Source organism: Tauraco erythrolophus, chromosome 3 (genome assembly GCF_009769465.1).
Source record: "Tauraco erythrolophus isolate bTauEry1 chromosome 3, bTauEry1.pri, whole genome shotgun sequence".
Lineage (NCBI taxonomy): Eukaryota > Metazoa > Chordata > Aves > Musophagiformes > Musophagidae > Tauraco > Tauraco erythrolophus.
The window spans coordinates 72,206,083-72,221,376 of NC_141467.1; the positions used below are offsets into that span (position 1 = coordinate 72,206,083).

The 15,294-nt window shown below is 41.9% G+C and overlaps 1 protein-coding gene across 1 annotated transcript; it reads right to left on the reverse strand.

Annotated features, from left to right (window-relative positions):
- Window positions 1-3,215: 3,215 nt before the first annotated feature.
- IL7 (interleukin 7) lies at window positions 3,216-14,341 on the reverse strand. Its single transcript, XM_086609414.1, has 5 exons — window positions 14,286-14,341; window positions 10,485-10,627; window positions 6,615-6,701; window positions 5,666-5,818; window positions 3,216-4,199 (listed from the first exon to the last, which is right to left on the reverse strand). Exons 1-5 carry the CDS (start codon window positions 14,293-14,295, stop codon window positions 4,047-4,049), a joined length of 546 nt encoding a protein of 181 aa, XP_086465540.1. The 5' UTR covers window positions 14,296-14,341; the 3' UTR covers window positions 3,216-4,046.
- Window positions 14,342-15,294: the final 953 nt, after the last annotated feature.

Sequence of the window (15,294 nt, forward strand, 5' to 3'; positions counted from 1 at the left end):
AGTTCTATATTTGTATTTGGATTTCTGGCCAAAGCGTGAATGGATTTGGGTCTGATCAGTCAAGTGCTGAGTATTCTACGACTGTTACAATACCTACTTTATATAATTGCTCTAAATCTTGGTATTCATTCTTCATATGATACTTAATATGTATCTTCATAAGTTTATTTATTGATGTTCCATGATTTTAAATGAAGTGTTCATTCATGTGTTTGAGGTGATTAATTTTTTCAGCATTGCATTTATTATGTTTTCCTTGCCCCTCAGTACATTGAATATTTGTGTTTGTGACCATCCCGTGTTTTTTGCAGAATTCCTGGGTTTGTTTGCATCTTATTTGGTATATTATGTTTATTTTAAAGTGTCAGTTCTGTTTTAATTAATAAATGTAAATCACCACTTAATGCTAATTTTCCACTTGTTAACAATAAAGCAAATATGCCAATAAAACTTTTTGTGATGCGTGCATTTTTGTAACCAAATGTGAAATTGTCTTAAACTAAATAGCATAGGGATAGGTAACATCATTTCAACCTTATGAATATTGTGATATCTTGGTCTCAAGTACACCAGACCTGATGTGAGGACCATCCAATGTCTTCTGGTGGTTGGCAGAGAACCACTTAGTTACTCTTTCAATGGACAGGTTCTTTTAATTGACTTGCAAGAGGAGATTTGAATGCCTCGGTCACCTTGAAATACTCCATACTAGATATTTAAATCAGTGTGATCATCTTATATACAGTTAACTCTGTGTCTCTTCTTTTGCCCAACTATATGGAGAGTTTAGTTTATATAGAGTCTATCACTGTGATACCTGTAGTAAATAATTATTTTTTTTCTTTTTTTAAAAAAGACTATAAGATGTAATATATAACCTAAGCTTGATCTGGGTTTGTCCTCCTTCATGAGGTTAGAGCACTATTTTACTGATTAAATGACTAAACAGGAAAAAAAAAAGCAGAAGTTATATTTTTCCTGTGAAGTTAACTTATGTGAGCAGGAATCGTAATAAGGGCTTGGGTTCCTGATTTTTTTCTTTTTTTTTTTTCCCTTTCCTCTTTTTAAAGGAAGTTCATCCTACTGGGCTCTTCTGTTTACTTCACCACACCCTTTTCAGAGGAAGGCAAATATGTTTTCCATTCATTCTGGATGAGATTCATTTATGCGCCAAGAGTCTGCAGATTCCACGGTAGCCTTCATGCTGGCTTCCTCTTTTTTCTAGTTCACCATGAACCATTCTAATCAGATAGCAAGAGGTAGAAAAAGAAACAACCCACCCCCCAAAAAACCCACCCAACAAAAACCTGAGTAGCTACTGAATGAAACCTGTCATAAATCCAGCATCTCTTGCTCAGCACAAAGCTGAAGAGATGGAAATGCAACCAGCCAAGAGAGGTTTACTCCTGCATCTTTAGCTGAAGAACTACAGTTGTAAACGCCTGTTTGATGGTGTAAAGTGAGGTTTGAACATTCTCTTCCAGTGGCCTTCCTTGATCTGGCTTCCTAAACACCAGAAATTCTCCTTAAAACCAAAGAGCACCTAACTTATTCTTGCTATCAGAAACATGCAATGTTATCTTGCTCACAGGGGCTAGTCACCTTTCTCATAATCCCTTGCAACAATAGTGCTAAAATTCTTATTACTAATTTAAGCAACTCAAGTTGTCTTTCTTTGCCACCTTCTCATAAATGCCATGTATTTCTAAATTGTGGTTTTGACCTACTCATTCCTTCTTTGCAATGGCCAAATAATAACATAAATAAATGGAAGTGGCAGGGAGGTAGGCGTGGTGCTGATACCCTGCAAGGTTTTCTTCCCTTCACCCATTCCTGCAGAGCAGTTTATTGCTGTCACATTTGTAATTTCAGGAGAGATTGGAGAAGGCTCTCAAATGGAAGGAACAAATCAAAGAGCACCAAGTCACTGCGTTCAGCAGTTAAGTCTTTGCATGGAAGCGGTGACTCAGAAAATTCAGCAACAAGAATCAGGCAAGCAGGATATTTATTAGAGAAGCAATCAGAAAAAAAAAAAACCCTACTATTTCATAATCACTCAATTTAAATTTCTGGATCTAACCTTGGTCTTTCCACAGGATAGGCCTGAAACTGCTTGACTTGCTTAAAGATTTAAGGTGTGGGCAGCTGCTGAAGTCATTAACCTGACTGAACTTCCTGTTTTATAGTAGCTAATATTGCATCCATGTGTTTTTCTTTTAATTCCCACGGACCTTTCCCCGCCTTGGGTTTATTAAATAAATCTTGGTTTTCAAGTGCTCTTCAGTCTCAGAGACAAATTTAAGCCTCAAACTCCTGAGACCTCTTTCAGTAGAAGAGATTTCCAGAGAAGTCCTTACCATAGTGGTTACATTGTCTTATCTGCAGTATGATACTGGGGAATCTGTTTCCCTTTCCTATTACAAAAAAAAGAGTTATGGGTTGGGTTTGAGGATTTTTTTTTTGCTGTTTGAAGTTTCAATCTTACATCAAGAGCTACAGAGAATACATGGAAATCTCAAATCACAGTTTTACAAAGATACCTCAAGAAGTCTCTTCGCCATAAATACATGGGGAGTTGGAGGGGCTGTATTCCAGGAAACTGTAACAGCATGTTTGCTTTGCTCTTGACTTCTTCCTTCCTTATTAGCAGTAGGGCACACTGGGTTTCATGGATTCAGTACAGCATTTCTTATTCCAGTCAAAGGAGATCCATGCAGTTCTTTGAAGCACGTCTCACCATTTTTTCATGTCTTTGTTCTGAATACTAAAAAATTTGCAGATTCTATGATTCTATTTTTGGATTTCTATGATTCTAATCTGTTCTATAGTTCCACAGAAAATTTTGTTTAGCCCAGATAAAACAATACATGTTGCCTTACTCTGAACCAGAAACCAACAGGCTGGCTTAACTAAAGATTTCTCAAAATGTTTAGTCCAAGGCAGATACTTGGTATGGAAATGTCTGCCTAAACTGGCCAGGTTATAAGCAGTTAAGAAATAGATATTTTACAATGGGAAGTCCCAAGCAGCTGGAGGTTATATTACCAGCTGTGCTTTTAATGACTAGCTGTGCAAAAAAGCTAAAAAATTCGTAATGACACCCAAGAAGTCAACAGCCCAATTCCACGGAAGTCAAATATTTTATTACCAAAGAAGTTATAATATCAAAGTAAGAAACTGCAAAAGAGTTATAAACAACTATAAAAATACTTCCATTTATCCAAAATTAAATATGAACATTTTATCAGTTAAATGCCAATATATTATTCTCTGAAAATATTCACACATCTTAAGTCATGTTTGTCTAACATGTTGAACACGTTATATAAAATACTTGCATATAAGAAATCTCTATCTGAAGGTAAGAAATTGTAGCTCCTCCTGCAGCTAACTCTACGATAACCACATACAGAAGGTTAGTGCTGTTTCCAGTCAGCTGAACAAACTTACATTCAGGCGTCTCCTTCTTCGCCTCCCATAGGTCTCGCTGTCTTGTCTCTACTTCGGCCAGTAAGTGTGTGCCACAAGTCTCAAATATCAGTACCCTTCCCAAGTTTATCAAGAAGTTAACCTTTTCCCCATTTTTCCAAACCTAAATCAGTTTGCAGACCCATTAGATACTCTTTTAGGTTCTTCATGTGGTTTATAAAGAAACCAGCTACTTCTCCATACTGTTTTCCTCACCTGCAGCTTCTAAGATGTTTTTATAAATTGCAGTAGACATGTAAGTAGATTGCTTTCATATGACGGTATTATAAAGTTACTCGGAAGATCAGAAAATTCAAAGTAGTTTCCAGAGCACGAAGGTGGGACACAGCCTTCTGCGGAGTTCTTTGTTTCAAACGCTCATCTGTTATTTCCCCTTCTTGGACTTGAGCAGCTTGGTTTAGCCGTTTCTGTTTATTCCGTCTCCAGGAACAAGGTACAGTAGCTTTCCATCAGAATTCTGGCATAAAGTCTTCATATAAGCGAGCAGAGTTACTCGAAGAATGCATATAAAATGCAAAGATACCAAGTAATGCTACTTTGAAAGAACAGAGCAGGATTCACCTGGAAATAATTTTTTCAAATTTATTCCAGCAGGATCGAAGGCTAGATATATTTTCTTTCAGTTCACAAAATTCTTGGTTACACTTCTTTTTGGACTGTTCACCTGTTTCTGTATCTTCTGTACTACGTGTATTGACCTGCGTGCAAACCTGGAAAAGAACGGTTTGTACTTTGAATTGAGAAGTGCTTGTTTTTTTCATATAGGCGTCTTTTAAAACAAACGGATTGCATTGCATCTTAATAAATAATGGAGGTACCTTACATGGTCATTAAGCCAGAAAGCCGGGCCACTCGCAGAACATGCCATGGCGGTACACAACCTGTGCCACACGGATGTTCCCACTCTGAGCCCAGCCCTGATGCTGCCTCTGCCCGCTGGGCTGGGAGAATGTGGCTTTAACACAATGGTAAATAGGGACAGCTGAAACCAGTGTGTGCAACTGAGAACATGTACGTCCTCTGTCCGTGGTTTAAAATTTATCCTCCATTATTTGAAAGACTGGAAAAAATAAAGCCAATTAAATTGTGAGCCAAACTTCAAAAGGTAGAACTAGATGTGTGGTACCTTGAGACTGGTAGAACACAACAGTTCTGTTCCCAGGAGTTGGTGCTGTGGCCTAGTGTTCAGGATGTCACCCAGAGACAAGATGACTGTGGTTCTCATCCATATTCAATGACTGTTCATAATTTTTTACCAAATGACTTTAATTGGTCTTTACATAAAACCAGGCATCCACGAGGTTAGCAGGAGTTTCAAGGGTGACACTCTAACTTCTATGACTTAACTGGGATACTTTTTATGGTCTTGGATTCACCACAGGTGAGTAAGCAACATTACTTTGAAGATGTAGTCCTAATTTAAGAGTTTCTCCATCTCAAGGAGAAAAAGAATGAGTTAAATGCAGCCTTCAATCCTACTATTTAAGCCAATCATAAAGAATTATATCCTTTGGTGCCTATAGGGAGGTTTTTTGATGTTAGTCAATATTTTTATGTTCAATACGTAACTGTGAGCCACACTTAAAAGAATGCTCTTCCTTTGCCATGGTAGTCCGTAGATCATTGCACTAGATTTGAGCGACATACCAAACAGCAGATTCTGCCAATGACTACAAATCCAAATATTTTCATATCTAACTGTTCTTGTTTAGTTTGAGATATTGTGGTTAAAATAAACATCAAGGATCAATTGGCTAATGGAAAGAAGAGGAATTCCTACTAATTATTTGTCGAAACCAACCAATTTAAACATTCATTTTAGGGTAGAACGCCAGCGAGAAGTAACAACTATGATTTTATACACTGGCGAAGTTAAAGGCCTTCTTTGCACAAGTGTGGTCTTTGCCTTTTACTGGAGAATTAACTCAGGTAATTCAGTACTGAACCAGAGTTATGTACCTTCACTATAGACTTCCAGACCAGCCTCTTACTTAGTCTTCGCACTGGGCTTAATGTCTCTCACAAGACATATGCTACACAAAGCAAAATTTGTCATGCGTATAACATATGCAGAACAGTTGTACCCTTGAGAGGTAGATATGACAGTCTGTGTTGAAGAGCTCTAAGAAATACGTCACATACTTCCAATAAACTGTAGACCATCACCACCACTCACCTTTTCTTTTTTATTTCTTTCACATTTGCACTGTAGAACCTGTAATGTCCCACATGAGACTAATGCTGCTTTCCATCTAAAGCCTTTGCTGATTTTTTGCTTATGAAAGAATCTGAGCATGTTGCACGCCATACTCTGTAGTGATTCTATTTCCTGTAAAGAGAGCAAGAAAAATAGATCCTGAAAAGTCTGTGCACCATTAATTCTTTATAATGTTAGTTTGTCTTTAAAAAAAGCTCCATCAGTTACCATTAGTTTCTTTTGCTTTCATAGTGCCAATCTTTTCCAATAAAAGACATGACTAATCTGACCTGCCTGCCATCTCTTCCAAATATTTAAAGTATCAATTATTAGTAGTAATAATAATTGCATAAGGATGTTAGGGAGAAATCATAGCCGTAATGAAATCAGCTGATGGAGTCAGAAAAACAGTGAATGATTTTTGGAGTCAGTCCTTTTATCAAGTTATGATAAAATTTGCAGCCACAGCTGACAATTGTGCTTTCTGTCATTTGAGATCTGCCTAAACTGTTACTTTTAAAGCTTTCAGATCTGAAGCGAAAAGCTTATCTAATACAATTTTCTGTAGAAAAATGAAAACAAATGTTGGGAAATTTTAATGTTTACTTCCACTGGCAAAATAAAATAAATTTTCTGTACTATTTTGGATTAAAAAAGCATTTCTAGGGGAAAAAAACATTTCTTGGATATGGAATTGCTTAATATTTTCATTTTAAAAATATCAATTTACTTGACAAATTGTGTGATTCCAAATTCAAAAAAGGAACAACCATGAATATCATGATTTGACTATTAAAAGGTATCATGATTTGACTATTAAAAGGTAACATTACTTTCTATCATAATATGTTATTTAGGGACTGCACTGTACAAATAACCCATTTAAGTTTGTATTCTCTAAAGTAAATTTGGAGAAGTTAAATTTTACCTGAGTATCATTGCAGAAAAACACTTTGCTATTTTCATGTTTTTTATTCTTGCAGCACCTGTCACGATACTCTGCAGACATATTTACCTGTAAAATATATATGCTTAACATGGAAGTACTTTTAATCAAGAGAGCCAAGTTTCTCACTAACAGCTGGCAACATCAACACTAAAATGTTCTGTAGCATCTCCTCAGATATAGCAGGGTCAGTGTACAATTCTGAGCTTTTCCTTGGCAAGCAGCCAAAGAAATTCCCAATCCAACTACAATCTCTAAAGGGATTCACAGAATCACATAGAATCACAGAATGTTTGAAGTGGGAAGGGACCTCTGGAGCTCATCTGGTCCCAACCCCCTTGCTCAAGCAGGGCCACCTACAGCCAGTTGCCCAGGACCATGTCCAGATGGCTTTTGAACATCTGCAGGGATGGAGACTCCACAACCTCCCTGGAAAACCTGTGCCAGTGCTTGGTTACCCTTATAGTGAAAAACCGTTTATGGATGTTCAGAGGGAACCTCCTGTGTTCAGTGTGTGCCCATTGCCCCTCATCCTGCCACTGGGTACCGCTGAAAAGGGCCTGGCTCCATCCTCTTTGCACCCCCCCTTCAGGTATTTATATGCATTTTTAAGGTCTCCCTGAGCCTTCTCTTCTCCAGGCTAAACAGTCCCAGCTCTCTTAGCATTCCTTTATTGGACAGATGCTCCAGTCCATTCATCATCTTCGTGGCCCTTTGCTAGACTCTCTCCAGTAGCTCTGTATTTCTCTCATACTGGGAAGCCCAGAACTGGACACAAATCTATTAATTTTAAACCTTCACATTCTATCAAATTAGTTGGTTCTTTGACATTTTAAAACATACAGGAATATTTAAATCTTACACAGGCATCAAATACAATGTTTGTCAATGTTTGTTTCAATAAATACACACCTCGGGCTTCTAACCAGACTGTAGCCCTCACTTTGCATATGCACTAACAAAAGATGTCCTAAGCAATATCACTTGCTCCTTTTGCATGAGCATAATCTTTTACCAATGGTTTATTCTGTGTTTTTTTTTTTTTTTCTACCTTCACTCTTGTCATCAAGATGACAACTGAACCCAACTCAACAAAATAATGTTTTTCTTCTTCAGCCTGTATGCAGATAATGTAATACAACTAGAAGGGCTTTAAAAAAGGCAGGTCATGACAATATTGTGCTAGATCTCCTCACTTAGGCATGCATATGAACACATTAGACAACTTAATTCTTAAAAGTTTTTCTGTGGATTTTTGTTTAACGTTGCCTGTATTTCAGAAGTTCACCCAAGATGAACAGAACTTCATCCAGGAAATGTTTTCAAAACCAAGAGTTTGAGGAGTCAAATATTCACTGACAAAAACAAACAAACAAACAAACAAACAACCCACCATATTTGACAGATAATGCACATCTCTGCTTGTACCACAACAGAATGAAGTCTGGCTGCAGTCATAGCACCAAGATTTTAAAATAAATTTTAAAAAAAGTCACCTTAAAATCTATATATCTGTGGCTTCATTTGCTTAACTGCTAAGGGATTTACCTATTCTGACTTCTTCACATCATCCTTGTATAATGTACAGTAACCATTTCTGAAGGCAGTTCCTTGGCTCCATCCCTGGAGACGTTCAAGGCCAGGTTGGACGAGGCCCTGAGCAACCTGATCTAGTTGGAGATATCCCTGTTCCTTGCAGAGGGGTTGGACTAGATGACCTTTGAAGGTCCCTTCCAACCCTAATCATTCTATGATTCTATGATTCTATGACTAAAGCAACCTAAAGGAAATCCTGGCCTCTAAAAAGGCATTAGTGTAGAACAAATTAAGTTATGGAGGTCTAGTATATAACTCACTAGTCAGTTCCATAACTGCCTCCAAACATCAGGCTGAAGGACTCAAAGTTACTGACTTTTGCTCTGCAATTGCCATCACCCGAACAGCATTGTCAATAATATCTGCTGTTAAGTTATAGTGACAAGACTATACACTGATTTTACATACAAGTCAAATGAATCTCCCTTAAACTGGGAAAAATAAAGACAGGAAAACGAAGAAACGCACACAGTAATTAATTCAGCATGCCTATTCTAGGAAGTAAGAGCTTCAGAGTTCACTGCATTCCCATTACCTTTCACAAACCTTAATACATTAAGGTTCTGTTTGTTTGTTTGTTTGTTTGTTTGTTTGTTTATTTAGATATCAGTTTTAGTTCTTATAGTCTCCTAAAAAATTCTGTCATCTCCTATAAAAATATGAGAAAAGCTCCCATCTCTAGAAGTGCTTAAGGCCAGATTGGATGAGGCTTTGAGCAACTTGGTCTACTGGAAGGTGTCCCTGCCCGTGGCAGGGGAGCTGGAACAAGGTGATCTTGAAGGTCCCTTCCAACACAAACCATTCTATGATTCTGTGGCACCCTGGGGCACTGAGTGCAACAAGCTTCATCCTGCAATTGGGTAGTGGCAAGGCATGACCATCTCTAGCCCAGGACACCCACCCCCAGCTGCCCTGACTCTGCAGCTCCGGCAGAGCTGGGATGCACCTCATGGCTCTCCACCGCACCAAGACAGCAGGATTTGCCTCCCAGAGGCTGCTATTCCTGTCATATTGTTTTCTCTTATAGGTCAGCTATCTTATAACTGCTCACCAAGAGGGTTTAGTTCAGAAATAAGATGACAAACTAAAGGGGCTACTTATCTGCTCTAACATAACCATGAATATTTTCTGCAACTTTGGTGCCTACAGTGATTTATCTATGGAGAAGTACCTTTCTCTCTTCATAATCTCAACAAACATAACATGATCAGAATGCTTTTGAAGATTAAATGATCGTTTCCCAACCCTAAAGGTATTTTGTTTCCAGATGAGGGCTGATATGTCTTGGTAGAGAAAGGTTGGAAACCACTGGCGTAATGCTCTGAAGGATGGTGGTGGATATGAAGTGTGCAGAAATACAATGGCTTCCAATTTCGCCTTTGGAAAAGCACTGTACATCGCTCGTATTTCATGCAAATAGATTTTGATTTAAGACAGCAACAGAATGGTGAGTTCTCATTTAGTGACAAACTGCCAGAAAGATCCCATTTTCATAGAAATGTCTCTGCTAATCCAAATGTTGAAAGTGCTTTCTCCCATGAAAGCATCCTTGACAGATGAATTTAATTGTTAATAATTCATGAAGAAGAGTTGGAAGGTAGGTTTTGGGCATGGATTAGTAAACTGTTATGATACTGTTTTGCAAAGCTGTAATAAATCTGGCTGATAAAGCCATAATGGAGATTTACAACTGAGAAAATCAAGTGCTTCTCTGCTGATATCAAGAAAAGTTAATTCTTTGTACGCTAAACAGGATATGTTAATAGGTAAAATACAAAGAAACTTTTCTTGTTGTATAAATTTTGTGCCTCTGTGCATTTGTAGTCAATGAACAACATAAAACGTCAATCAAGAAGTCTACAAGTAACAGGACAAATTACAGGTTATGTAATACTTTCTTCTCCTTATAAGAAGACATAAACAGAAGTAGTCATGAAATTATTTCAGAAGAGAATACTTTTTAATGTAAAATATTAATCTATTTAGGGCCAAATTGTATGTGTCTAACTACATGGTGCACAGGCACAAATACCTGTATCACAGTATTTGTACATGCAAATAGGCAGCATCCACAAATTTCAGAGATTTTAAAGAGACTAAATCGTTGCACCTCCTCAAATAAAGCCACGATTCCAGGATAATGTGTCATTTTAAATTAGTCTTTTATCGTATGTTAACATTAGAGCTTTTTTTATTATTATTTGTTATCATCTAAAATAAGTAACATTTTCTGAAAGCCTAAGAGCTATGACTTACCAGCTCATCGATGTCGTGGCATAGTATATTCTCATACTTCACACGGATTTCAGTTGTTTTATTTTCCATTGCACAACTAGATGAATTCACTGGAGACAGAATAAGGAGCAGTGGCAGAACCCAAAAGATAGATCTAAAAAAGGCTGGATTACAACAAAAGTCGTTAAGTACATATTAAACGCCACAAACTCTACGCTGTATTAACAAATATATTCTGTAATCTGTGAAAATACTTTAAAAGGGATCTTTGTAAAACCCAATGACTTGCACCTTGAGGGAAGGATTCATCTACAGATTAAGATATTATTCAGGTGTCTAAACTCCCTCATACTCAAGGATGATCTAGCCAGCATGCTTAAGAGCCTACAGCTATTGAGCTGAGCAGCTACTTGGTGTCCGCTTGGGCTAAATTCATCTCCAGCCTTCACTGCAAGCGTTGACGAGGTCTCTCCATTGACCATAATTGGACCATAACCACCTAGTACATATGTAGACAAGTAAGTGTCTTAGTCAAATAGGTGTAGACATTCAAGTGTCTTAATCTGCAGCTGAATCTCATCCTAATTGTCCATTCGGCATACGATAGATTCTACAAATGCCCATGAACACATCTTTAGGTCAGAAGCGTGTTTAAAATCATTTTTGGGCTGACCAAACGTACAAATCCATACTAGTGCCCACAACATGAGATAAGGCAGCAACACACTCTTCTCTGCAAGATTTTTGAAAACTTTTTGAGCAAATCTCACTGCCCTTTGCTTTGTTTCTCCCTTCAGTGGGACATCTTACTTTGCTCAGATCCCTGGTCTTCTGTCCTGGCGTGACATCCAGGAAAATACCAGTTCTGTTGAGGACAGGCAGAGAGAAAAGACCAAAATATGAAATACCCTGAAGGGAGTAACAGGGACTGACAGAGTAACTGGAGGCTGCAGGTGACTGGGCTGATGCTGGGAATGAGGGGGACTGGGTACAGGACAATATCAGGATTAGGAAGCTCATAATTGGACTCTGACCTACAGCTAGATTGGCTAGGATGATACTTAAAAACACAGAGCTAGAAATTTAGGTTGGAAGATTAGCAAAGATCACAGCAGGTTCCTGGACTAGTATGAGCTGTTTCTACCCATCTCTGCTACTCAGTAAGAACAACAACCACACACAGAGTAACTGTGGAGTTGCAGCCAGGAAGAGCAGAAGGGATGCCCTGACCCTAGCTGCTACTTTCCTTCCTCTTCAGTGAGGACATGAGCGTTGGGTACAGCCAGTCCACACTGAGATGAGTGTCTCTGGACTTGGGCATCATTAGTAAATCCCACCCTCAGAGAGAAATCTTGAATAACTAAGAAGAAAGCAATGAAACTTGACCATATCCTTCACTGAGCCACCTAACCTCTGTGATCCGAGACTGGCTAGAATGATACTTAAAAACACAGAGCTAGAAATTTAGGTTGGAGCATTAGCAAAGATCACAGCAGGTTCCTGGACTAGTATGAGCTGTTTCTACCCATCTCTGCTACTCAGTAAGAACAACAACCACACACAGAGTAACTGTGGAGTTGCAGCCAGGAAGAGCAGAAGGGATGCCCTGACCCTCCTTCCTCTTCAGTGAGGACATGAGCGTTGGGTACAGCCAGTCCACACTGAGATGAGTGTCTCTGGACTTGGGCATCATTAGTAAATCCCAGCCTCAGAGAGAAATCTTGAATAAGGAGAAAGCAATGAAACTTGACCATATCCTTCACTGAGCCACCTAACCTCTGTGATCCGAGAACTGCAGTCACACCACGCACTCATCTGCCATTCACAGTCACACAGTCCATCACAGCCCATCCCAGCTGACTCCCACGACACACTGCTGCTTCAAAGCAGAACACATACCACTTCTCTGGACCACTAAAGCCTTTTTATCTGGTAGATTACTTGTGAACATGCTGTTATGTACATGTCTGTCCTAGAAAGAGGACTGGAAAATCTCTACCTGTACAAGTTGAATTCCAAAACTATTCTTGTGGCAAGCTGCCTGCCAAATTTTAATGGGAAATTTGACAGCTTGAAAACCAAATTTTCTAACGTTTTCATATACTGATCAAAAGAGGTCTATTAACATCTTAAAAGTATAGCCTGAAGAGCTAAATGAATCCTAAATGGATCTCACATGTAATAAATACAAAAACTAGGTAAGGCAAATCTACTACGATCTTCAAGCTCCAAGCAGACACCTGATCTCCACAGAGCTTTACCTTTGTAAGTCTCTACACTAACTATATCTATAACAAGTGAATTATCAATGTGTAGGACTGAGATTTAATAGTCTAAAAGAAGTTGACAAAAAAAAGGCAAGAACTCAAATTACAGGACATTTTTCCAATACACCATTTCACCTCTTGATTCCAGTAGAAAAAAAAGAACCACAATTCTTTTTTCCAAATAACAGTGATACAAGTAACTTGGATATTCTATATCAAAAATATGCTTTGAACGATAAATTTAACAACCTTCTAGATTAAAATCAATCCAACAGATTCCATCATTTAAAAGTTGGTTTGTCTAGCAACAAATAGAAATAATAGGTGAAAACTACAAAGTCACTTCTATTTCTTTATTATCTCTGTCTTGTAGAGATTGTGAATCTTTTTTAAAAGAGGAAATTACAGAATCAAAGCAGGTAGTTCTGAAAGAGATGTTGCACACTCATGAAGTCCCTTGACCCATTGCAGGATCGAGTTAAAACCTGTTCAGCCATTCCTTAATGAGTTCTCTGGAACCCATTAGACGAATGAGTTTCAGGAGCTTTGGACTAAGAATTGAAAGTATTTTTCTTAAAGCTAGGTAACTCAATCGAAGCCGAATTGATAGTGGTCCATATGACGCGTGCTTCAAAAGAAAGGGAGCATATATTACTGGTAATACCCCATCTTTTCAGTAAACTCCGAGAAACTCCTAAATCATCTCTGGAAAGCCCCAAAACTTATCCCAGAAAAGCCATGAAGAGTTACTATTCCAGTATTTCCACATATACAAAAGCCCCTCTTGGGTGTTTTTTTGGTTTTGGTTTTTTTTTTAATTAAAAACTCCCTCTTGTGCATGTAGCCTGGAAGTCGCACTCCAGGCGCGCCCGCCTCCCAGGCGGGTTCCCGGCCGGATCCAGCGTGCTTCCCGCAGCAGCCTGCCTGCGGTTCCCCCCCAAGACCACCCGCACCTCCGCGGCCGGCACCCTCTGCCCCCCTGCCCGGGCCGCCCAGCCCCGCTCCGCAGCCCGCAATCCCCGAGGGGAGGGAGCGCTTAACAGCCGGTTTTTCTCCCTCCGCCTCGCCGAACCCCTGCGAAGGCGCGGACGGGCGCGCCGCGGTTCCGGGGGTCGCTCCTGCCGCCCGCCGGGCGGGGGGACGGGGCTCCGCCGGCCCGAGGACGAGACATTCCCGGCGCTGCGGCGCACCTGCTCCGGGCGCACCCCGCAATGCCTTCCCAGCAGCTCCCCCGCCCCGATCTGCCACTCCCGGACCCCGCTTCCCGGCAGCGGGCGGGACGGGAACCGGGCGCTTTTACTTTCATTCTAAGGGGAAAAGAGAAAAAAGAAAGCAAAATTGGGAATTTCCCCAGCCGTCACCGCGGGGTTTAAAAGGGCACCGGGCCGGCACCGCGCCGGCACAGCAGGCGAGGCGGCGAGGCCGGGAGCGCGGAGACACGGAGCCGGTGAGGAGCCAGCGCGGCCGGGGATGCGGAGCGTGGCGGCGCAGCGCGGCGCGGCGCAGCGCGGGCCGGGCGCAGGTGTAGCGGCGCGGCGCGGTGCGCGCTCCTTACCATGGAACATGGTCCGCGGGGGCTGTGGCAGGGAGCTGCGGCGGCGGCTCCGCGGTCATGGTGGCGGCGCCGTCTCGCCCATGGTGGCTGCAGCCCGCGGAGCGCCTCGCAGGGGGGGCGGGAGGAGCCGCGGCCGTCCGCGGGGCTCAGCAGCCCCCCGCCGCCCGCCTGCCCTCGGGGGGCGCGGCGCTGTCAGACGCGGCTGCGGGACGGCCGGGCTTTGCTTTTCCCATGGGGCTTCCGCCGGCGGCAGGTACTTTCACTTTCTGCTCCGCCGGCGGCCGCGGTGTTCCCCGCCGAGGCGTCGGGCTCCGCGGCCTCAGCGCGGCGAGGCGGGCGCGGGCGGCTGGCCGGCCGCCGAGGGAGGAGGCATCCCCCCTCCGCCACGGAGGAGGTCGGCGAGCGTCCCGGGACGGGAGGAGAGGACCGGCGGCGGGCGGGAGTCGGGAGCGGGACCGGGACGCCCCCGGAGGAGGGCGACAGGGGCGGGCGCCGTCGGGATCCCCGCGGGCGGCCCGGAGCGGCTGTGGCGGGGCCGTGCCGTGCCGGCGGGGGTTACATAGGGCCCCGGCTACACGCCCAGTGCCGTGTGCGCGGCCAGGGAGGGAAGGATGGACCTTGGCAGTGCGCGTGGAAAGAGCCGCTCATCCGCGGGGAGGAAATCCTTAAAAAAAAAAAAAAAAAAAAAAAAAAAAAAGAGGGTGAAAAAAACCACAACCGTGCTTTGGAGTCGCTGTTTTGGAGGAGATAGACTTGGTTGCTGAGCTGCCCTGTCTGTCGGTCTGCTGTCCCTGGGTAGGTCGTGGGAGGCAGGCTCCGAGAGAGCTCTGTCACAGGTCGAGGGTTACCCCAGGCTGCTGGCATGAGGTCAGAAGTGCAAGGTGGATGATTTTCTGCAGACTTTGCACCCTCTCTTCCTCCCCACTAGCTCATCTTGAGAAATCTGAGAGGATTAAGAAAAGACGGTGAATGGCTCAGGAAGGTGGTCCTGCTCAGGCAGGGGGATTGG